The sequence below is a fragment of the Thamnophis elegans genome, chromosome 8 (assembly GCF_009769535.1).
Source record: "Thamnophis elegans isolate rThaEle1 chromosome 8, rThaEle1.pri, whole genome shotgun sequence".
Classification (NCBI taxonomy): Eukaryota; Metazoa; Chordata; class Lepidosauria; order Squamata; family Colubridae; genus Thamnophis; species Thamnophis elegans.
Genome location: NC_045548.1, coordinates 25,545,167 through 25,568,326, shown reverse-complemented (window position 1 = coordinate 25,568,326; position 23,160 = coordinate 25,545,167). Strand labels below are relative to the sequence as shown.

The 23,160-nt window shown below is 35.3% G+C and overlaps 1 protein-coding gene across 1 annotated transcript in view; it reads left to right on the top strand.

Annotated features, from left to right (window-relative positions):
- Positions 1-23,160, top strand: part of PTPRM (protein tyrosine phosphatase receptor type M) — a 495,619-nt gene that overhangs the window by 249,911 nt on the left and 222,548 nt on the right. Inside the window, 1 exon segment of the mRNA XM_032222734.1 lies at positions 22,284-22,592. Within this exon segment, the coding sequence (XP_032078625.1) occupies positions 22,284-22,592 (309 nt within the window).

Sequence of the window (23,160 nt, the reverse complement as noted above, 5' to 3'; positions counted from 1 at the left end):
CTTTCACATACTGTGAAAATAAGACACTTTTACATGGCATTTTACATTGCAAAACTCCTTTGTTCTCTTCTTGCTCTCTGAGTAAACAAGTTTGATGGAGGGATTTCCCAAATAATAAATGAAGGTTATACAGTTTCAGGGGTGAAATTCAGCAGGTTCTGACAGGTTCCGGAAAACTGGTAGTGGAAATCTTGAGTAGTTTGGAGATCCAGTAATACCACCTCTGGCTAGCCCCAGAGTGCGGTGGGAATGGAGATTTTGCAATATCCTTCCCCTGGAGTGGGGTTGGAATGGAGATTTTGAAGTATCCTTCCTCTGCCACGCCCACCAAGCCACGCTCACAGAACCAGTAGCAAAAAAAAAATTGAATTTCACTACTGTACAGTTTGCAGTATGCTTCACAATAGAGAGAACTCCTAAATATGCCTACTTCCAGAGTCCACAGTTCCCATCTCTTCCAAAAGCAATTATGCCTCCAAAACATTCCAATGCTCTCACATTTTGAGTTATGTGAGGTTTTGGAACTAGAACAATTTTCTTTCTCTTTAGCACAAATTAAACCTTTCTTTCTTTTTAGATTATTAGATTATTTTTAGATTATTATCTCATTATTTTTAGATTTTTGTTTTGGTCAAGGCAACATGATAAATGCTTCTACATCCAATTCTGCCCAATACAATAAGAATTGAGTCTGGTTGAGAGAGAGCAACTAACCCAAAATATTACGGCTTTCATTCGTAAGGAATGACTAGGATTCACAATCTCCTGATTTCTAGCCAATATCTTAGCCACTACATTAAACTGTCTCATCAAATGTGGGCTGGCAACAATGTTGTGACAATGTGGTAAGGTGAAAGGAAGAAGCATGTTTATTTTTAGATACTGTTGTAAACATCCCAACCAAAATTACACTTAATAATCAGCAGAAATAAGAAATATATATATAACATAATACCAGCACAATGAAGTAACCAAATTATTATTATGGTTTATAGAATGAACTTGGGTTTTTTTGGCCCAGTGTGTTGGGTTGGTAAGAAACAAAGACAGAATATATTCCATCTATATTTTGTTTCTTTTGATAAGAGTGCCTTGAGAATATTTCTTATTTTCTTTCTTGATTTCTTGTCAACTGGGTGAATGGAGAAAGTTCAAATGCAATGTTAGGAATATTTTTCCAAAATATTTGAAAAAATGCCTAAGGCTAGAATAAAATATTTTACATTTAGCTCATACATTCTTCATGCGTCTTTACTGTATTCTGTGTGAATTTTTAACACTTTCTGCCTCCAGCCATTCCAAGCACATTTACAGAGCAGATTAAGGTCTTCCCACTTTAAAGTTGTAAATCAAATACAAACTGTGTAAATTTAATTTTGTAGTCTGTTTCCTATCTAAGAAAAATAAAAGAAAATATGAAAATATACTTGGGTATATAACATTTAAAGAAGAGAACACAGAACCTAGGGAATAGTAATTACATGTACAGTTTAGGCATCACACTCTGTATTTCAACTTTGTTAAACATGTCATCTTTCTGCAGATTTGTAAGCATGCTTTCTGTATTTGTGTACTTATTTATACTCTGAAAATAAGAAAATAGTGTATATTATTTGGCAATGCAAAAATTTAGATATCCATTTGGTCAGTACTTTGTAAAATCTCCTTTGCTAGAAATAAGACTTTCCAAATGTTTCCTATAGCCAACTAAAGAGACTTTCTATTATTGCTTTCAGAATTCTTTCAAAAATCTCACTTTTCATTGCACAACTCTGGTAGTGAACTAAAAACTACTAGACTATGAGTCCTCTCCTCATTTAGTCATAAAGACACCTGAGTGACTTCGGGCCAGTTATTCTCTTTTAGCTCACCTCACCTTACAGGGGAGTTATTGAGCGGGAAATAGGGAGTAGGAGCATAATGTATGTTGTTGTGAAATAAACAAATAGAGGAGATAAAAATATAACCATAAATTTAAAACAATATTCTTGGGTTTTCTTGCATGCCATTGCACATTTGAGATATTGCAGCACATTTTCAATAATATTCAAGTCTGAGGGCTGGAAATATCATTCCAAATTGTCCCAAAGGTACTTTTCAAAAGGCAACAGGACTTTCTTCATTTTCTTGTTGGAAAACATTTTGCTTGTCATTCAAGAAGCTTCTTCAGTTCTTGCTGAATGGTCAGAAATGGAAACATTTGGTTAGGACTCTGAAGGTCGGTCCTTAGTTGTCTGATAGTCATTGAGGCCATTTCTGTACCCTCAGAGTCACTTGAATGCAAATGGGTGTGGAACCTGAAAGGGACTGTGTTGTAGTCAGGTGACAGATGGTGTTGTATCCCTTCCCCTTTATTGAGAAGAGGGCTGTTCAATTTTAATATAGATGGCCTCTTTTAAGTCTCTTTCAAGCCAGTGGTCCTCTCTGTCCAGAATGTGGACTTTGCTGTCTTCAAAAGAGTGACCTTTGTCTTTCAGATGCAGATAGACTACTGAATCTTGTCCTGATGGGTTTCTTTTCCTATGTCGTGTCATGCATTTGTGAAGTGGTTGCATTGTTTTACCAATGTACACATCTGCATATGTCTCACTGCATTGCACAGCAAATGCCACATTGCTTAGTTTGGGCTTGGGCGTTTTATCCTTGGGTTGGACAAGCTGCTGCCTTAAGGTATTGGGTTTAAAGTATGCACATTTGTTATATTTGTTGAAAATCTTCCTGGGCTTTCCAGATATTTGTACAATATATGGAATGACTATGTTGCTTTGTTTCTTGACCCCTTCTTTGTCGGTTATGGAAGAGCTCCAGCTGGATCCTTTCTGGATTTGATACTTCTTTTCACTCTCTATTCATTTAATGAAACGTGTACTATATTCTAGGATGGGTAATTTTTGCAGGCAACTGTATTAATTGTATAGATGAAAATGTAGAAATAGTTATAATTCAAATGTATCTAGTTATTCTAAGGTCAATCTACAATCTCTATTCTAGGGGTGTCAAACCCGATCACATTGCGAGGCGTATTGCAATGTATTGGGATGTTTTTTGCCTTTGTGGAGCCAGGGTGGGCGTGGCCTGTGAGGGCTGTATCCGGCCCACAGGCCGCCATTTTAATAGACCTACTCTACACTAATTGTTTACTGGCAGTTTCATTTTTCCTTTCTCTTCCTCCTCCTCCTTTTTTTTATTATAACTGAATTGAACTTCATAGCCATTCACATAAGAGAATTGTCTTCTGTACAAGTTTTCTTAATGTACTATAAGAATAAGTTGCTAAACGAATAGCTATAAATAAATTATTCATTTAAATACAGTCTCTTTTAATATGAAGAATGGTTGAATTAGAAGTTGTCTAAGGAGTAAGTCCAATTCATTTTATTGAGGCCTGTATAGGGAAATTTCCCATGTATGGTGCTCCCATGATTTAATTCTCTTGGAACCTCTGTCAAAACAATATATCACCCATATTAGTATGCAAATCTAGGCATACTAGATTTTGCATAATAGATACAAGCAACATTGAGGCTGAAGTTCATTCTGCCTTTTTTCAATTTCTTTCGTTCTCCTGAAAATTCAACATTTTTTTACCTAGTTATCTAGACAAACATTATAACCGCACAATTTTATGTACTTAGTTATAAATGCATACACATATACGTGCATTTTGCTGGCAATTGTCCCTAAGATAGTGTTCAAATGTTCTCGGAAAAATATTTCAGGTGCAATTTTACCACATCTTCATGGCAGATTAAAGCATTTTGGAAACCTCATCTCTCCAGTAAGATATACATATATAAAACCAGTTCAGCAGAGATCCAGGTAGATGTCATTGTGTGTATGCAAATATTCTTTTCTAACCTGTGCTTCATAGCACTTGTTCACATGCTCTTTATGTAGAAGAAGATGATGAACCAAGTTTAATATCTTTTTTACTAAATCTAATTTAGATCCAACTGGGTCAAAATTAAATCTTTTGTTAAATGAAGTACATTTCAGATTTGAGAATAGATAGTTTTAAAGGAGAATATTTGTAGCTCAGGGTTGTAATGAGGGGTCCTAAGTCCTCTAGATTTTGTTTTTGTTTTTGCATATGTTTCATTACCCAAACTAGGTAACATTATCAGTGCTAGTAAGGAGTGTGGTTCACTTTCACTAGTTTATAATCTAGTGGTTTGCTCTGGGATGGGCTAGAGGTTCTCTGATTGGCTTGTTGGCTTGTTTGACACTTCCTTGATTGGGGTATTGTTTACTTGATTGCTGGTCTGATGTTAATCTTGGAGTTAACCTTGGCACAACTGGTTGCTGATTACTGGTGGAAAGGTGTTTAGGTCTTTTTGTTCTCTTTTTGGCTTGTTGATTGTCTCTTTTGCAGTCTACAGATATTTTTATGTCTATGTATTTATTGACAGCTAATTTTTCAGAGGCCTGGCTTCTAGAAATTCCATGCATTTTTAGACTTGGCTTGGTCTAGGATGGTGACAGTTTCCCAATTGAAACTATGGCTAAATATTTCCATATGTTGTGAAATTAAAGCGTTTTGATCACGTCTTCTTACTACTAGTTGGTATTCATGGATGTGTTCTGCCAGTTTTCTGCTTGTTTGTCCTACATGATGGCTGTTGCAATTATTACACTGTATGTTTTCTTCTTAGGCTGCTGGGTTTTTGGTATACCTAGGATGTTTTGAAGAGCTTTGGTTGACTTCTGTAAGATTTCTGTATGGTATTGTTTATATACAAGGAACATAAAATGTTACATTATTCTACATCGTATTAGTGGTCTACATAGCTTGGTATTTTGTGCAGTATTAGAAACTTTTTAAGGTTTCGCTCAAGTTCATGGACAGTCATTGTCAAACATAGCACTAAGTTCTTCAAGGGTGTTACATTTCAAGTCTTATACAAATAAAATTAAGGTTCTAGGCAGAATCTAAAAAACTGTAATGCTGCCAGCTAACACTTGCTAAATGTTTTTTAATCTGAGAAATCATGTGAGTACCATCCATAGAGGAAGTTATAGCTACATGAATGACTAAACCCAGTGTCATATGAAGCAAATCTTGATCACACAGATGTTATGTCTAAGTGTGGATGCAAAACTCATGTTCCAGATTCTGAAGTTCCAAATAAACATACATTGCCCCTAAAAAGAAGTTTATAATTTATTTAATGAAACAAACTTCCGAATTTACTGTAGGTTAATATGTTTAAAGCTTATGTCAAAATTGTAAGAAATTATTTTATTATTAATTTATTTTATCAATTAAAAATAATATTCTTATTTAGTATTTCATAGCGAAACATTATTGTGATTATAATAAGCATGTTAATTACCGTAAATAAAATAAAATAAATATAACTAAATGGATTGCTACCATAATCATGGTTAGTTTAAAATATTATGTATAGCATAGTAGTGGGTTGCAGGTGGTATGCCTCAGTACGGGCGTACCAGAGCCTGCCCGGAGAACTGGGTAACGTTCCGGTAAGTGCTCCGGAGGGCCCACCCGCCCATCCTCAGTCCTTACCTCCTTAAACTCTTCGACCTGCATGCGCATGGCATGTACAGCACCTGTGCGATGCTCCACTGAGCAGCTGGAGTGCCACGGAGCTCACAGAGGCATCGCCGCATTTGTGTGGAGGACGCTGGCTCCGTTGCAACCGGAACACACCACTGGTATAGCACCATACACTATTTCTAATAAAAAGGTTACATTGTCCTATGGTTGATTGTATCCAAGCAGTTTTCTTGGGAGAAATATAAAAATGGTAACTGCTTTCATTTGGGATGTTTTCTTGATTTCTCTCTCTAGCCAACAGCTCTTATATTTCCAAGTGCCAATGATTCAAATTTAACCAGGACTGACCAAGCTTAAGATCCAAAATTAATACAAATAATTACACTTACAAATGCAAACTATTCTAGGTTTTTTAGCCCAATTGCAAGCTTGAAGAGCTTGCAAAAATAAAATGGCCGTCACAGAGAATAATTATCTACATTATATCAGAGGAGTAATAGTCTTTTCATTTGAGACACAAACACAACACAAAATTGTGATGCTAACTAGAATATTCAACCTTAGAGATGTTTTAAAAAGTAATTAAATAATCTAAGTCTCAAGAATCTATCCAAGTTAACATGTGTGATCTCCGCTTGTGGCATATTCTAATTTGAGTTTTATAGGTTAATTTGTAGACAGCTTATTTTTGGAGTAATAATTTCTCTCATCAAGCCTTTGATTCTATATCTAGGCAATATTTCTACTTCATTTTCTAGAATTAAGTACTGCATTTGGAATTTTCCGATATATTTAATACGGGGAAAATACCTTAGTCCAAAGAAAGAACGACTTGTATAATATGTTTAAATCCCTCCCCCTTTTTTAGTAAGACACAATAGAAAACTTTATTTATTTAGAAGTGTACTTCATCAACCTAGTTCTTTCAGGATGTGTTGGTACTAATCATCAAACAGACTGACCTTTGTATTAGGATTTGTGAGATGGAGAATATTTTGTGATAGAAGACTGGTCTGTTCTTTAAAGAAAAAATTAGTCTTGAACTAATTGGGAAGAAAAATCTTACCATAAAAATCTTGATGAAATGCTGCACTCAAGAGCTTTAGTGATAGGGAATAAACTTTTTGTGCTATTAAGCTGATAGATTTAGCCATATATCCCATTAATTTCCTTTAAGCTTTATAGTTAAATATTATCAGGGCAATCATCCCATAATGTTATCTAGAACTGGATATCCGTGTTTACTCATAACCTATTCTTATATTCTTAATTTTTTTTCTTTAAGCAAAATCTATGTTCCTTATCCATGTGTCAGGAACCAAATTAATTGCATTTGCTAAATGAATTATCTTGAAAATACAGGTAAAATAAAATAATAAGAAGTGCAACTGATTCTACAAGAATTAACCAAGCATATAACAAACAAAAGCAGTATTATTATACTACCAACCTTTTTCCTTTAAAAATACTTATCTAATAACAAATGTACTTTGAATTTTCTCTTGCTTTTTATATTTTGTTTATTTTAGAACTTGTCTCTAAAGACATCACATTGTCTTCACAGGAATTTTTAGTAGCTTGGGGAAAGAAAACTACTGGATGAATTATGATGGCAATTTGCATATACACTTCATGCTACAACAACACATCTGAAGAAAAGGATCCCATATACTAGAATAGGAAATTTGGTTGGTTTGTTGATTGATGTGCCATAAATTCATATTGATTTTTACTATCCACATAGATTTTCCAAAATTATTTGTTTCCAGTTTGGTGCTTCAGATTTTTTAATATTGCCCCAATTGCTGCTATAATCATTGGTTGCTGCTTTAGTCAACCCATCCACCTTACTACTTGGTGTCTTGGTGTTCACATGGCTGTTGCAGAATCAGCCGTGTATGGTCACTTGTCCTGGAATCATGTAATCCATCTTTTGTGACCTTCTGACAAGAAAGTTAGTGGGGAAGCCAGATTCACCTAACAACCTTGTTACTAAGCTCATTTTACTTTCACATAAATGAAGACCCACTTGATTCATTAGTAATAGGGACATGAGAACATTTGTGTTTTACATTGGGTGGCTGCTTTTAAAGTTGTATGTAAGTTCATGGAGCTATTAATTTTGAGCTATTAATTTTGTGCCTGGTAACAATAACAGCCTAATAGAATTAGAGAATAGATTTACCATTTCTACCAACTCTTGTGACTGAACAGTTTATGTAAGTGTACCAAGATAGCCAAGTTTGAAGTTGAAATATTGGCGTATTTTATTTCTCCTTCCATATTTTTTCAATGATAAATCTAGATTAGGATAGTAACTTTCTACTTACTACTATTGCTATCCGTGGCCTTCTCCCCTCCCCTCCTGAGTAAGTTTGATATGAAATCATTCTGGAGCACTGTAGATCAAAGATTTAGGCAAGCTACATCCAGAATATCTTGTCAGAGTAAAATGTAAGTCACTATTAGTGCATTCTACAATGATAGAGCAGTTTTTAATAGGTGGAAAAGAAACTGTTTAGACATCAAGTGTTCAGTATCAAGATATTTGGCAGATTCTCATATAAGCTAAATTCCCTTTTCCCAGTTTTATCTCACCACTTATAACATTTCCCTTTGAGTTAGTAATTCTATGTTGACAACTTTTGGTTCAGTTCTATTCATCTTCAAAAGGCTGGTAAGATTCTTTAAGGGTATGTTTTTATTATAGTATTGAATTATATTTATATTATTGATTACTTTTATATCTTGTTCCTCATAAAGGAAATATTCCGGCAGCAGCTTTCTAATTTATTATTGCTTTGCTCTTTTTTGTTCCTGCTAGAGGCCTAATACTTCAGTCTTTCCACATTTTTGGTCTGCCTTTCTTCTTTTTTATCTTGTGTGTCTTCTTTTATATGTTGTAAAAGCCCTAGGAAAGAATTTCTTTTCTGAGCTGTATCTTAGAGTACTGCCTTAAACCACTGTACTTCTGGTACTTTCTTGGGAATATAATTAGTACAGCAGATATGTACATGATAGAGACATAACAAAGTATCTGGTTGAGTAAATCCATAATTATTGCATTTCTAATCTGTACTGAAGGATAATTACCATAAACATGAGTGCTTCCTACAGATTTGCATTTTCATCACAGCACCTGGAATGCACTTCGGGTGAATTGACAATGACATAAGTGTGAAATGAAAAATACATGTCTGCACTCCCATATTTTTCCCATTTATCAGTAAAAGTCAGGCTTCTTTCAAGCTCAAGAAAGAAAATTGTAAGAACACATGTTTGTCTGTCTTTAGAACTCTCTAGAATTAGGCTGTCATGAAATGTAAAACTAATGTGTGGTTGTAAAAACTATCACCGGCATTTCTCTTGCTACTGGCGGATGCCTAAGTAGATTTGGGGTAGAAAGGGGTTATTATAAAGTGAGTACTCAATAGCTAGGTATGTCATTTTAACTAAGTAACAAAAATGTCTTAATGGATTTGGAATATAATTTTGTTTATATTCACAAGATTTAAAAAAAATGAAAAACAGTTTTCTTTTGTAGAGAGATAAGCAAAGCAATCTAAAAAGTTTGAAAGGAAGATTGAACAATGCATTTTTTGTATAAGAAAATATATTAGAATAATCATTTTAAAAAGAAAACCCTAAATTTTTATGTAGATAGTTAGATCAGCATCTCTAGTTCTTTGATAAACAACACAAAAAGACAACACAAAAATGGATAATCAACAAAATGCTTTTATATTTAAGTAAAGTATAGGTATACAAATAATTTTAACCTCCACCTATATTTGCTTTGAAACAGTAGTTTTCAACATTTACCTATGTGCAAACTATATTGCCATTCAAAGCTTTTGTGGGCTAGCTTCAGAGCAAGACAACTTAAATGTGCTTAGAACAAGAGTTACTTACAGGTTGTCTTCAACTTATGATTACAATTCAGCCCAAAGATTATGTTGCTAAGCAAGACCGTTAAGTGAGTTTTGTCCTGTTTTACAAACATTTTTGCCACAGTTGTTAAGTAAATCACTGCAGTTGTTAAATTAGTAAAATGGTTGTTAAATGAATTGAACTTACCTATTGACATAATAAGAAAGTTGGAAGGGACATTGGGGGTCTTCTAATCCAACTCCATGCTCAAGCAGGAAACCGTATAACTTTTCAGACAAATGTTTTTCCAACTCTTCTTAAAAACATCTAGAATTGGAGCTCCCACAACATTTGGATGCAAGTCGTTTCACTATTTAATTGTTCTATTAATTGACTTTGATTGTCAGAGGACGGCAAAACGTGATCACTTGGCCCCAGGATATTATAAGTGTCATAAATACATGCCGCTTGCCAAGTATTTGAATTTTGATCATATAACCACAGGGAAACTGCAATGGTCATAAGTGTGAAATACGGTCATAAGTTATTTTCTTCAGCACCATTGTAACTTGTAACGGTCAGTTAACAATGATTGTAAGTCAAGGACTACCTGTACTTAGAAGAAGAATTAAATACACAGCAAATATATTAAAAATACAGCTATACTAGATATAGTAACTCCTTCATAAATATGGCATTCTTCTCGCAGTACATTTGTCTATCAATGTGGAATATAATATTGATCCTATGAGAAATTTGATTATAATGTTGTTACATTATTACATTAACATCATTAAAGCATGGGGAGAAGAATTTTCCATAAGAAAAATGAGTTACTGTACATTCAAGAGTTAAGTAAAATATGTATGTTTTCACAATGCTGCTGCACATGCTTTGAGATTTTATTTGAAAGCACTTCTCTTGTAATTTGACAATTGCTGATACTTTTAGGGCAATTATTTTATGTTCTTCTCTAACATTGTATTCAGTGGTTTATTTCTGATGACAAGAAAAACTTTTTAAGTCACTGGAAACATTTGCCAGTAGGAAGAATAAAGGTATATTTACATATTTCCATTTTGTTTTCCAGCCTTTCTCCATGTTCAGCTGAATATCTCCACAAATACTCTTTGTTTCATTATTTCACTGATGAAAATCTTAGTTATTTCTTTGAAATAGTCTCTTTCCCTATTTTTATCAAATTATCTTATTGGCTGAAATGAGCATGTTGATAAGATTCATTAATTGTGTTTATCTTCATTCTGTTGAAAGATCTATATATTTTAAAAATGCTTGGTTTGAGGTATAAAAGTTTTTATGCATATACGTAGTAAAGAAATTAATAAAAATAAATGAAAAATGCAATTTTTTAATAATGTTAAAGATACTTTATAGTGTTTTTGAGAGGAAAATGGTCATCCAAGCAAAGAGAAAGCAATCAGACTAAAAGAAGAATGTCTGTAAAAAAAGAAAGTACAATTCCTGTGGCAAAAAGTATTAAAAAGTAGATTAATCTCCCAACAGAATAAAGGGAAAATAGACATAAAGAAATAGGTTATGAGAAGTGCATTACAGGGTGCCAGAGAAAAGTGTGAACTATTGGAAAATAGGGGTGGGGGGTTCTTTCAGAATAATGAAGTGAAAGAGGCTGTGGATGAAAAAACTTTATGTAAAAAAATGCAAAAAATATTGATGAATGTGATAAGGGTGATATACGAGTGAAATAAAGCATGCATGAGCGTAAATGATTAGCAAATAGTTAAGTACAGACCATGGTGTGAGAAAAGGTTTAGAATCATGCTGTTGAGATAAGCAGCCAAGGAAGGAAAGAAGGAAGGAATATAAGAAGGCCAGAAGGCAGGTAAATGGCTGATGTCGGGTAAGGGAGGGCATGCAGGAGTGCATGGGTAGTTAACATGGTACAAGAATAGTGGCTGCTGCAGGACCCAGCAGGATGCATGAGAGGACAGCATAAGTGTTGCAGGGCTTGGGCTGGCTGCTGCAGATTACAGGAGGGTTCTTGAAGGTGCACCAGGGGCAAGTGTACATGGTATAGGATGGCTAGGCTACTGCAAGATGGGAAGGGTTCATGAGGAGGCAATGAGGCATGAATGAGGTAGGGTAGGAATGGTACTTCCAGATGTTGGAGATTTACCAGAGTGACTTGTGACCTTTTCTTCTGGCTTCCCCATTAACTTTGGAAGGAAAGTCACAAATGACAATCACATGACTGTGGGGTGCTGCACCTATTGTAAGAAAGATCTTGTTGCCAAGCTCCCAGTTTGCCATCATGTGACTGCAAGGATTCTAGGTCATCCAGAGCTTTGAGGACTGGTTTAAAAAAAAAAAACACTTGGTCAGCCCCATTGTAAGTTCAAACAGTCACTGAATATGTTTAAGTAAGGACTACCTGTATCAAAAACCATTGTGATAGTGAAAATGGAGGAGACAATTGCAGATTATGCATAAGTGATGAAAACCTAGAACAAGTAGATAATTTATGTAACCTTTGTAGAAAGACGGCTACAACGTTATGCAAACGTTGATAGAAAAATAATGGTAGTATATAATCTTTTGCAAGGAATGAATGCTTGCCAGGTTAAAGAAAATGGGTTTTTTATAGCAGCATGCTTCTATTATATGGAAATGAGAGTAATGTACAGCAGGGAAACATGAAAGTAAGTTGAGTACAGTGGGAATTGTGTGTAGAAACAGAGGAATAGAGAGGATTAAGAAGGAAGGTTTGAATGAATATGCACTGAATATAAAACTGAACAAACAAAACAAAAGAAGAGCATCAAATTGGCTTGATCATTCAGAGAGAATTAATAAGAATAGAATTGAAAAATCTGGATCACAAAGAAAAGTAAATAGACTGAGACATAGGAAAAGACCAAAGAAGTCATGACTGAATGGAGTTTATGAGATTCTCAAAAAAAGAGAAACGAAAACTTTAGCGAGGTATAGTAAATTGAATTGCTATCATTAGTTTTAGTAATGTTTTTTTTTAATCTCTGCTTAATTTCTTTGGCCTATGATTTCTTATTCTTTTTCTGAACTCTGACAACATTACTTATCCTAAAAGAGAATTGCATAATCTGAATGTAACTATGCATACATTTGCTTTTAAATTATCTATAAAAATACTTTTCCTGGATATTATAATTTAGATAATTACTTGATCAAGATTAATTACATCTGAAGGCAGCTATGCTCTTATATGGTGTTAAAGAATATATTGTTCTATCATATAGAGTACTGAATGTGTTTATTTTTTAAATGAATGATTGCTAATTTCTTCAGTGCGCCAGATGAATTATTGAGAAAGCTGTACAGAATACATTAAGTGGCTTCTGATGCAAAAAAATTAATACATACTCTGGCTGCAATCCAACACTGTATTAAGTGTTTCTTGTATTGATTTCAAATATCTTAAGCATGTTTAATGGATTGTTGAACAAACGAAAAAATATGTTACAATTTAAATCTCTTACTTTTCAAAATGGCAATATTAAGAGTCTGGGTCTGATCTCTAAATAATTTTAACAATTACATTTTAAATCAGACTGAGTAAAGAGTCTTAATTTTGATTTTTCTTATGTGTAAAAAACATTGCTCTTGAATGCTCCCAGAAAATTAAAACCAAGATTTTCCTAAGCCAGGTAACTTGCACTGTTTCTGAAAATGTAGTTTGACATGGAAGAAGACTGAACTAGCACTTTAAGAAAGAAACGATGCAAAAATCTGAGATACTTTTGTGCTACTGCAGAAGAATATTAGTACAAAAGGATTATGCTGCTACTGACCAAGGATAAGCTTAATGAAGCCAAGCCAATGTTTTATTATGCCAGAAAAATTTGTCCCACTGAGGTCTGGCTTTTTCTAAAGTGGTGGAACTAGGTGATAATTTGAAAGGTATAATGAAAGAATTGAAACAATATTGGCTATTTTCCTGCAAAGCCTGTTTAGTTTAATGTACCATAAAGGTTATGCCTTTTTAGAGGCTTATTATATCTCATGCCATAGACTGGGTTTTTAGAAGAGCTGTCACGCTTAAATATTAAATCTAAAGCGTTTGCCAATTCACCAGTGATGTAAAAAAATGAAGGTTTTAGAATACAAGCCTAGCTTCAAGATGATGAGCTATAAATAAGCCAACTCATCCAAGTGATTGAAAATCATTCATTAATAATATCCAATCTTTATTTAGCACTTGTTAATAATGATGGTTCCTAAAACATTGTCACACAATTGAAACAAGTGTAGATAGAATTAAGATTCACTCTCCCTAGTACAGTTTATCCGTCATGTAGGATGGCTGATTAAAATAACAAGATAAAAAAAGAGCTACCGTATTTTTCAGAGTATAAGACACACCGGAGTATAAGACGCACCCAGGTTTTGAAGAGCAATTTTTTAAAAATAGCAGGTAGGTAGATAGAGGGATAGAGAGGGAGAGAAAGAGAGAGAAATACAGTAGGTAGGTAAGGAGAGAGAGAGTAGTTAGGTAGGTAGAAAAAGGGATAGAGAGAGAGAGAAATAGAGAGAGAGAGAGATAAATACAGTAGGTAGGTAGAAAAGAGAGAGTGTGTGTAGATAGGTAGGTAGAGGGATAGAGAGAGAAAAATAGAGAGAGAGAGAGAGACAGAGAAATACAGTAGCTAGGGGGAGAGAGAGAGAGAGTAGATAGGTTGATAGGTAGATGGATAGAAAGAGAAAAATAGAAAGAAATACAGTAGATAGGTAGGGGGGAGAGTGTGTGTGTAGGTATGTAGGTAGGTATATAGGTAGATAAAGGGGGAGAAGAGAGAAATACAGTAGGTAGGGGGAGAGAGAGAGAGAGAGAAGGTAGGTAGATGTTTCCAGGTGTATTTATCCATGTGCTGGAGAAGGAAATCACTGACAACCTGTAGCACTTAATACTTTGTTTCTGCTGGCACAGCACTTGACCCATGTAATTCTCATCAATCCCTCTAACTAAACAGCTTTCTGAAAGGGAAAAAAAGTGTTTGCACTTTGCAAACCTCCCCAAAATGGCTGGTTTTTTTTGCGAAAACGGGCCAGTTTTTTTTAAAAAAATGGCATGAATAGCCTTGGGGGGACTTGCAGAGTGCTCCTGAGGAGGGCCAAAAATGAGCAAAAAAAGGGCCCGTTTTTTGTGAAAACGGGCCATTTTTTGTCAAAAAAATTGCATGCATAACCTTATGGAGGCTTTTTGAGTGCTGCTAGGGGCTGGGGGGGGGGCAAAAACGGCCCGGTTTTTGCTGATTTCTGCCCTTCTCAGCCCCCAGAAGCTCTCTGAAAGCTTCCATAAGGCTATCCATGGCCATTTTGGTGAAGCGGGTGGGGCCTCGGGAGACAAAAAATGCTGTATTCGGTGTAGAAGATGCACCCAGATTTTCGGTATTTGGAACAAAATTAAAACATTTTTAAAAATTAAAAATAGTTTTTGTAATCCATCAAAGGCTCTTAAATGTCATGTTTTATCATTTGACATCTATTCATATGATGTTCATCTACAAGTTTCCATTGTTTTTTCTAACATATAGTGCAATTTTTTCCCCAATTTTTACTAAAATTGTTTACTTCATAGATTTATATCCTATCTTTCAATCAGCACCATCAGGCAGCTACATAATGTTTCATTTATTGAGATAAATCAATTTTTTTTCATTGGCATCTTTATACATTAGCTTTGTTTATTTAGGTATGAGATAATCTTAGGACGTGCTTATTCCTGCATTATGTTTTGTTTTGTTCACTGATTGCTTTGCCAACACAATCTCTCTGTGTGTATGTTTGTGCTAGCTCTCAGACAGAAAAGAATGAAAAAGTTAAAGGTTAAAATAATAATGCAGACTTATGAAATAATACTGAGTGAAAAATGCTTATTGTTTCTAACCTGGGAGAGATATGCCAGACAATCAGTTAAAAGTATGATAAAGCATAAACCGCATTTGGGGAATCAATATAAAATGGAGGAAAATTGTATTGGTTTTATTATTTAATAGCAACTGCTTGAACCAAGAGTGATTTTTTTTATAAGCACAACTTTCATAAAATTCTCTTTAGCAAGATTTATTATGATGAAATTAGTGGTAATACAAGAATTCCAGCAAATAAAGTTTTTGTCATTTAGAATTAATATATCAATGTATATATAGGCAGTATTCTCTTCACAGCTATAATTTTCTCACAAAGCATAATTTAAGTGCACAGAATTACATATTATATGCATATATTGCTCAGTGTATTATGAATTTATCATTTTTAAAATGCCCTATTTTCATCATGTTTAATTAATACAATAGAAGTCCTATTTCTTATTTGAATAATTATATTTTTAATAGCATGTAGTACATTCTAACAATTTCAGGTGTCTGTTATAATTTTTTGTGCTGAAATGGACAAGCAGAAGGAGGGGGGGGGAGTGATTTAATATAGTTGGAAAACCTAACACAACCTGAACTGTGTTAGAAAATTAAGAGTCACTAATGCCTTGCAACACAAGCAGCACAAACAGCTTAAATTGTATCCATCCAGTTTGCTGAAAGATTTGGGCCTGAGAGGAGTTGGCCCTGAATATGTCTTGTTCAAGCTTCCTACCCAAATAGTGCAGAAGACTGAATAAACTGTAAAGCAGACATATACAGCCATAACATTGTCTTTTTATTTTTATGATTCTATTTCAAGCTCCTGAAGTTTGCGCTAAGACATCAGGCAGGAAAAAATCATTACACCCTGGGCTTTGCTTCTAACCCAAGTTTTTTATTATTAATGACAAGATCCTAAAATTACGCCTCATGGATTCTGAAATTGAGTTTTTCAAAAAGCATAGGAGTTGTAATAGGAGGTAAAGTATTAAGTTCCAAAGAAATGAACTGTGAATTGAACCTGCAATAGAAATTGATCCTATCAGTCAGTTTTTTTCTTTGTTCTCTGGAAAAGAAACAACAAGCACATGTTACTGACTGTCAAGGAAATGAGGACCATTGATTAAATAAGATGCTCAAGTGCCAGAGGCTACAACTACATTAGCTGGTACCCAAAATTGTGAGCTGCAGCTGTCAGATTTCACTGCTTGATACCTAGATGAAATTGGCAGAAAGAGAGCAGCATAAAAAAATATTCCAGGTGCCATCAGATAAAGAGCAAAAAGTTACCAGAGAAAGCTTTAAGCACCACAGATTTTGTGCTTACGGAAACAATATTGCCCTCTTAAAGTGAATCAGTGGTCCTGGATAGCATGGTGATTCACACCATGCTGACCAATTTATAATAGATTAATATGATGGGCTCCATGACTCTTTCAATCAAACTGTTATAAATTGGGGAGGACCTAGCTTTATAATCTCTCCTTCTGTCTATAAAATTTCACAAAGTGAGGAGAAAACAAATATATCATGTAAGGTTTATATGTAATATACAAAATATTGTATATTGCATACAAATACAACATACAATATTACAATATACAATTAACTAGCAAGGAAACGGCTTTTGAGAGAGATTTAGAATATAACACAACTAAATCACTCTTTCTTTCTTATGGGCTGATTCATTGATTTCGCTATTTTGCTTATCTATAAAAGCATTACAATGATGTTAACACTCAGTTTCAAACAGCCCACTTAAGATACATTCCACATTCTTTTCATTTTACTTATTCCAGAGGGAATAGAGAGACAGCCCATGGCATTAAGTAGAACAGAGAAATTAATCTACTGCAGGATTAAGCCCTGAGAGACAAAAAGATCAGCTATCATGTTTACAATCTTGGTAGCACCATTTAAAGGACCTCACTGTATAATCAATTTATTTAACTATCCTATGGCTATTAGAGTGAATGACAAGTTTGAAAAGTTACCTGGCAGTTTACTGTTAATTGTGATTATATGTAGAGGAATTCCTGTACGTCAGGGTTGTCAAACTCAATTTCATTGAGGACTGCATCAGAGTTGTATTTGATTTGGGGGCGGGGCATGGCCAGCTTGATGTCACTCATGTAAGGGCACATGTGGTGGACTGAGTGCTCTGCCAGCCAAAACAGGCTCCCGAGCTCTGTTGTGGCTGCAACGGCTTCCTCCAACCCTCTGCCAGCGAAAACAAAGTTCGGGAGACCCACACGCGGCACTTGCAAGCTCTGTTTTTTCTGGCAGAGGCGCCGGGAGCCAGTCCTTCCCTGTTTCCAGGGTGGCCCCACGAACCAGATCTAAGCACCCCATGGACCAAATCCGGGCCTTAGGCTTTGAGTTTGACACCCCTGCTATACATATAAACTTTACAGAAATAAAATTATTCTTTCAATCATTGAAACTAATTTCATGATCCAATGTTATAATTATATTTTGATTCCATCTATCTCATTTGCTATATTGCATTACATTACATTACTATTATATCATTTGTATTAGTCCTAATTTTTATGTAATTTGCAACTTCATGTAAAATACAGCTTCATTTCTTGATTTCCTTAATTGTTCATGTATTTGGAATTATAATAGCAAAATTTATTTCTGTATTGGTTATTGTTTCTTTACTTTTTCCATTACCTAAGTGAAAATCTCTCATAGAGGCAATTGCTATTAATATAATAATCTGCATGGCAAATGTTTGCATGTCTTGGTTCCATAAACAAAATATTGTTCCATTAAGCAGTGAACCCATTTTTATAAGATATTATGTTTCGGAATTCTAGGCTGTAGTATCCTGTTATGTTGTGACCTTGTAATATCATACTTGAAGTAAAAGTTCCTCTTGTTTGTTCAAGCTCTATTTGTAATTTAAGTCATATTGCATAGACATTGAATGCCAATGAATGTCGAACTATTATACTGTAAACAATCCAGTCCAACGAGAGGCTGTTATACTCCAACGTACTAAAATGCGAATCCAACCTTATGCATCTACAAATATTTCAGCACAAATTGTTGGAGAGGAACCATCCCAGTAAGGAGGAAGGCTCAAGGAGGAAAGTAGTCCACACTCATTATGTTAACACAAGGTTTGGTTTGACTCTATCCCATCAATGCTTTGAGCCTTATTTAACCTTTTCCAGATGAAAGCTGTAAGTTTAGGGAGATTTCTGTAGAATAGGCATAGAACAATAAAGTAGCTAATTTGAATTTTATACTTGTGGGTCTCATTGTTAATGCCTGACACAAATAGAAATCAGACAACAAGGGTCATATATCTTTGTGCCAGTATTGCACCAAATGGATTTGACATTATTTTTCTTTTAGTTTCTTTAGCTTTTTTATACATTGTAAGAGGAGTGTCACAATAGTCTGTGATTGCCAAAAATAATAGAATCTGGAACCCCATTTAAGATTAACAATTTAAGTAAAATTTAAATTGGGATAAGGCAGGGTAGAAGTATTTGTAATCTGTCTCACATGTAAGATGAATCTTGTGCTTGTCCCTTTCCCTTTCTCATCCCAATTTATATCTACCCTGTTTCCCTGAAAATTAGACCTCTTCGGATAATAAGCCCAATCGGGCTTTTGAGCGAATGCGCTAAAATAAACCCTCCCCCAAAATATTGCAACGCAGCAGCAGCCATGCTTTCCACCTCCTGCACCTCAAAAATAATAAGACCTCCCCGAAAACAAGCCTAAGTGTTTATTTTGTGGGTCAAAAGAGAACAAGATGCTGTCTTATTTTCAGGGAAACACAGTATAAGAGTTTAGCCATCTGATGAAGAGAGCTGAAGCTCACAAAATATTGTCGTTTTGTAAAATTGTTAGTCTGTAAAGGTACTACCAGTTTGTACCATTTCTTTGTGATTCTGTGTAGGCCTATCTCTTATAATTCATATTTCTTCTTTTAAATAATATATTTTGGGAAGCCTCTGGAGACCCTGCTGCAAAACATTGTTTTGTAGGTAAAATGTGCATATGTCCAGCTCCAGTTATGTGCAAGCACAGTGATTTAATATAGATATAGTCTAATATAGTCTTAATAGATTTATTGCTAGGCAGGCATTTGGCTGTTGGAGTTTAAGCAATTGGAGTAGAATCAGATGCTATCAGACCTTTCAGAAATGAACATTGTGTGCCCAACATATTCCTCTTATTACAGGATGCTGCTCTTTTTATGTGATGCCATCTAATTCATTTTCCTAGTTACACTGTGCTTGAAAATCTATTTTTGCTTTCTACCTTCAGTTGTTAAAACCAAAAATCTTCCTTTGTGTATTTATTTGATTTCTGTAGCTACCTGTCTTAACTAATGATTCTTGTGTAGAACATTTTCTTGCATGAACAAAATAAGCTTTTGACTGTAGAATCCTCATGAGTAACTGAGTATGCAAACTAAGGAATAATCCCTGTGTTGTTGAAGGATTGTTCCTTTTCTGTCATATAGAATCTGAGTATGGTAGGGAAAATTTTTATATGGACTAAATTTGGTAGCATCTAGAATTTCAGGGTAAGTTTCAAATGTTTTCCTCCAGGAATTTGGCTTATGCAATGATCACCTCCTTCCCCTATATGCACAGTGGAATAGGAAAACACTTGAAAGCCATCACACAGAGAGGCAATTTGAAATATCATTGTTAAATGGGAGGTGCTGATCTCATTTTCATCTGTCTTCATCTGTCCTGTGTAACAAACAATCAAAAGGTGGGCAGAATTGAGTTCTCATCAATGTTCCCTCTAATTTTTTTTCAGTGTGTGCGGAAAAGTATAGTGTTTGAGCGGTACATTTTCATGCCTGAGCACCTGATTTTTTTTCACAGATGTTACACAGAGCAATTGATTTATAGGATCTGAATTGGAATGGAAAAAAATGGTTTTGTGAGTGTGTGTGTGTGTGTGTGTGTGTGTTTGAGCGAGGGATCCAGTAAGGGAACTGCGCCTATTTAGAAAAGGTAAACATGATCAGTCGAAGATACGTATGGGGACATGTTGGACGGTAGAGAGAAAGTGATAAAAGAGTGGGAGAGAGGAAGAGAGGAAGAAAAAAGAGGGAAGAGAGACAGAAAGAGACAGAAGGAGAGAGAAAGTGACAGAAGAGTGGGAAAGAAGGAGAGAGAAAGAGAGACAAAGAGAAAGAGTGAGAGAGACAGAAAGAGACAAAGAGGAGAGAGGGGAGAAGGAGAAAGAAAGTGACAGAAGAATGGAAAAGAAGGAGAGAGAAAGAGAAGACAGACAAAGAGAAAGAGGATAAGAGAAACAGAAAGAGACAAAGAGGAGAGAGAAAGGAGAAGGAGAGAGAAAGTGAGGGAAGAATGGAAAAGAAGGAGAAAGAGAAGAGAGACAAAGAGAGAAAAGAGAGGAAGAAGAAAGAGTAAGAGAGAACATCTCATTTCAACCCTGAGGTGCAAATATTCTCTTTGATTGGTAATTTTATTTGTCCATTTACTATCCAATACTCTCTCCTTAAGTTCAGAATTCCCTTCTTTTTATTGAATTTATCACAATACCTTGAGAACAACTTTTTCAGCACAGCTTTACAGCTATTTAAAATATATAGTAATTTAGGTCAGGTTTTCAGAACATTAGTCTATTTATAAGTCTTTAAGTGCAAAGAAACAGAATTCAGAAAGTTGGCTTCCCTTTTGTAATTGCCTATTGTCTGCTTAATTTTCTACCTACATTTTGATAACTGATATTCACTGTTGACCCAAGAAGCCCATCGTAGAAAGAAACCTTCCCTATGAACTTTGTTGGGTTTCCATGGAATGAAGTTTGATCTTTTTCTCAACCATACAGTAGCATATTCTTTCTAAAGAGGCTATAATCAAGATAGTCCATAATTGCTATCAATCTAACAGTATGGCGATTGACAATCTCTTTATATTTCAACTCTAACTCTTTCAGTCTTAAAGGTTTAGTGAAATCCAAAAATTCTTTTAAAGAGGAAAAAAAATGCTTGCACAATTGCATCCATGGAGACATGTATATATCCACAACACACAGAGAAACAAACTTAACAAAGTGTTAAGTCTGCCCACCAACTAACTAACTAACTAACTAACTCTCTATCTCTCTCTCTCTCTCTCTCTCTCTCTCTCTCTTTTTGAGAGGGTCTCTCTCTCTCTCTCTCTCTCTCTCTCAAAGAGAGAGAGAGTGAGAGAGTCCCTCCTTCCTTCAGCCCAACACTCTCGCTGGCATCCTGGCCAGATGAGAGGGGCTGCAGTGGGTCTCCCCGAGTCTAGGGCAGCGAGTCATTCGATGGGAAACTTGCCTCTTCGAAGGAATGACCCGGCTTGGCTCCTGCTTTCAATTTGCTGCCCAACGACCGAACGGAGAAGCAAAGAGGCAGGAGAGATGAGGCAAGAGAGACAAAGCGGGAGCCAAGCCGGGTCATTCCTTCTAAGAGGCAACTTGGAGGTTGCTGTATACTATATGTAGAATAATTTTTAACAAGGTTAGGAAGACTTTTAAACAAGAATAAGTTAAGTAGAAGGCCAAACTATCTTATATGGTAGTGTTTAAAAAGAATTGGTGGATCTGTCTAGGTTTTTAATTTAATTTAATTTTATCTTATATTTATCTTATACTAAATTTCTAACATTCTTGCTTTATCTTGCTTGGGTATTCATTTCATTCTTTTTTCTGACTTTGTGCAAAAATTTACATGAATTTTCTTTTATATGAATACATGTTTTCTACTTGATTTCTGTTACAGTAAAATTGTTATTGTAAACATTTTTCCAAAATTGCTTTTTAACCCTTTTTATTCTGTATTATTATTGTATTCATATAAATAAATTAAATTTCAATTAAGTGTTTAGAGAAACAGAAAATACAAACAATATGTATGTTCCTATATAGAGTACTGATTGGAAAATTTAAATTAAGTAATTTCATACTAATAAAAGAGTCCAAGCAAAGTCATTTCATAGCTTCAAACTCTCACATTAATATGTTTGTCTTCTTTTTCTTTTCAGATCCTGTGCATGGTCCAAGAAAACTTGAAGTTGTAGAGATCAAATCCTGGCAAATCACCATCACCTGGGAGCCATTTGGCTACAATGTGACCCGTTGCCATAAATATAACCTTACAGTCCATTACCGTTACCAAACTGGTGGACAGGAGCAAGTTAGAGAAGAAGTGAGCTGGGATACTGACAATTCACACCCTCAGCACACCATTACTAATTTGTCCCCCTACACTAATGTCAGTGTCAAACTTATTCTTATGAATCCTGAAGGAAGAAAAGAAAGTCAGGAAATTGTGGTACAAACTGATGAAGATGGTAAGTTTTAAAATGTAATATTTCTAGCATTTAATATGAACTAGACAACCCATGACTGTGGTGTCAATATTTCAGAGAGATTTCCTTTACCTAAACAGAGAAACAGAATGACCATGTGGACATTGGAGCAACTTCTGACTTCCTGTGGGTTTTCCCACTGAATTTCCTTGTGGGAAGCTGGCAGTGGAAAAGTTCCCTTCCCTTCTGTTCCCCCTTTGCCTCCACTCCACTCCGTAGCATATAAATTACCGTATTTTCACGACTATAAGCCGCACTGAAAATCCTAAAATTTGATCCAAAACCGGCAGTGCGGCTTATAATCCGGTGCGCTTTATATGTGGAAAAAGATCTCCCAGCTGGTTTCGCGGCTTCCTGGAGCGCCAAGAACCTTCACGCTCTTCTCCGCTCCTCGCGAGTGCAATAGATGTCCAGAAGCGGTTTTTGGGGCTAATGGGGATTGGATTTCCAGCTCGATAGCCCCTGCCGCTTCTGGACGTCTATTGCAGTTGTGAGGAGCCGAGGAGAGTGCGGAGAACAGCGCGAAGGTTCTTGGCGCTCCAGGAAGCCG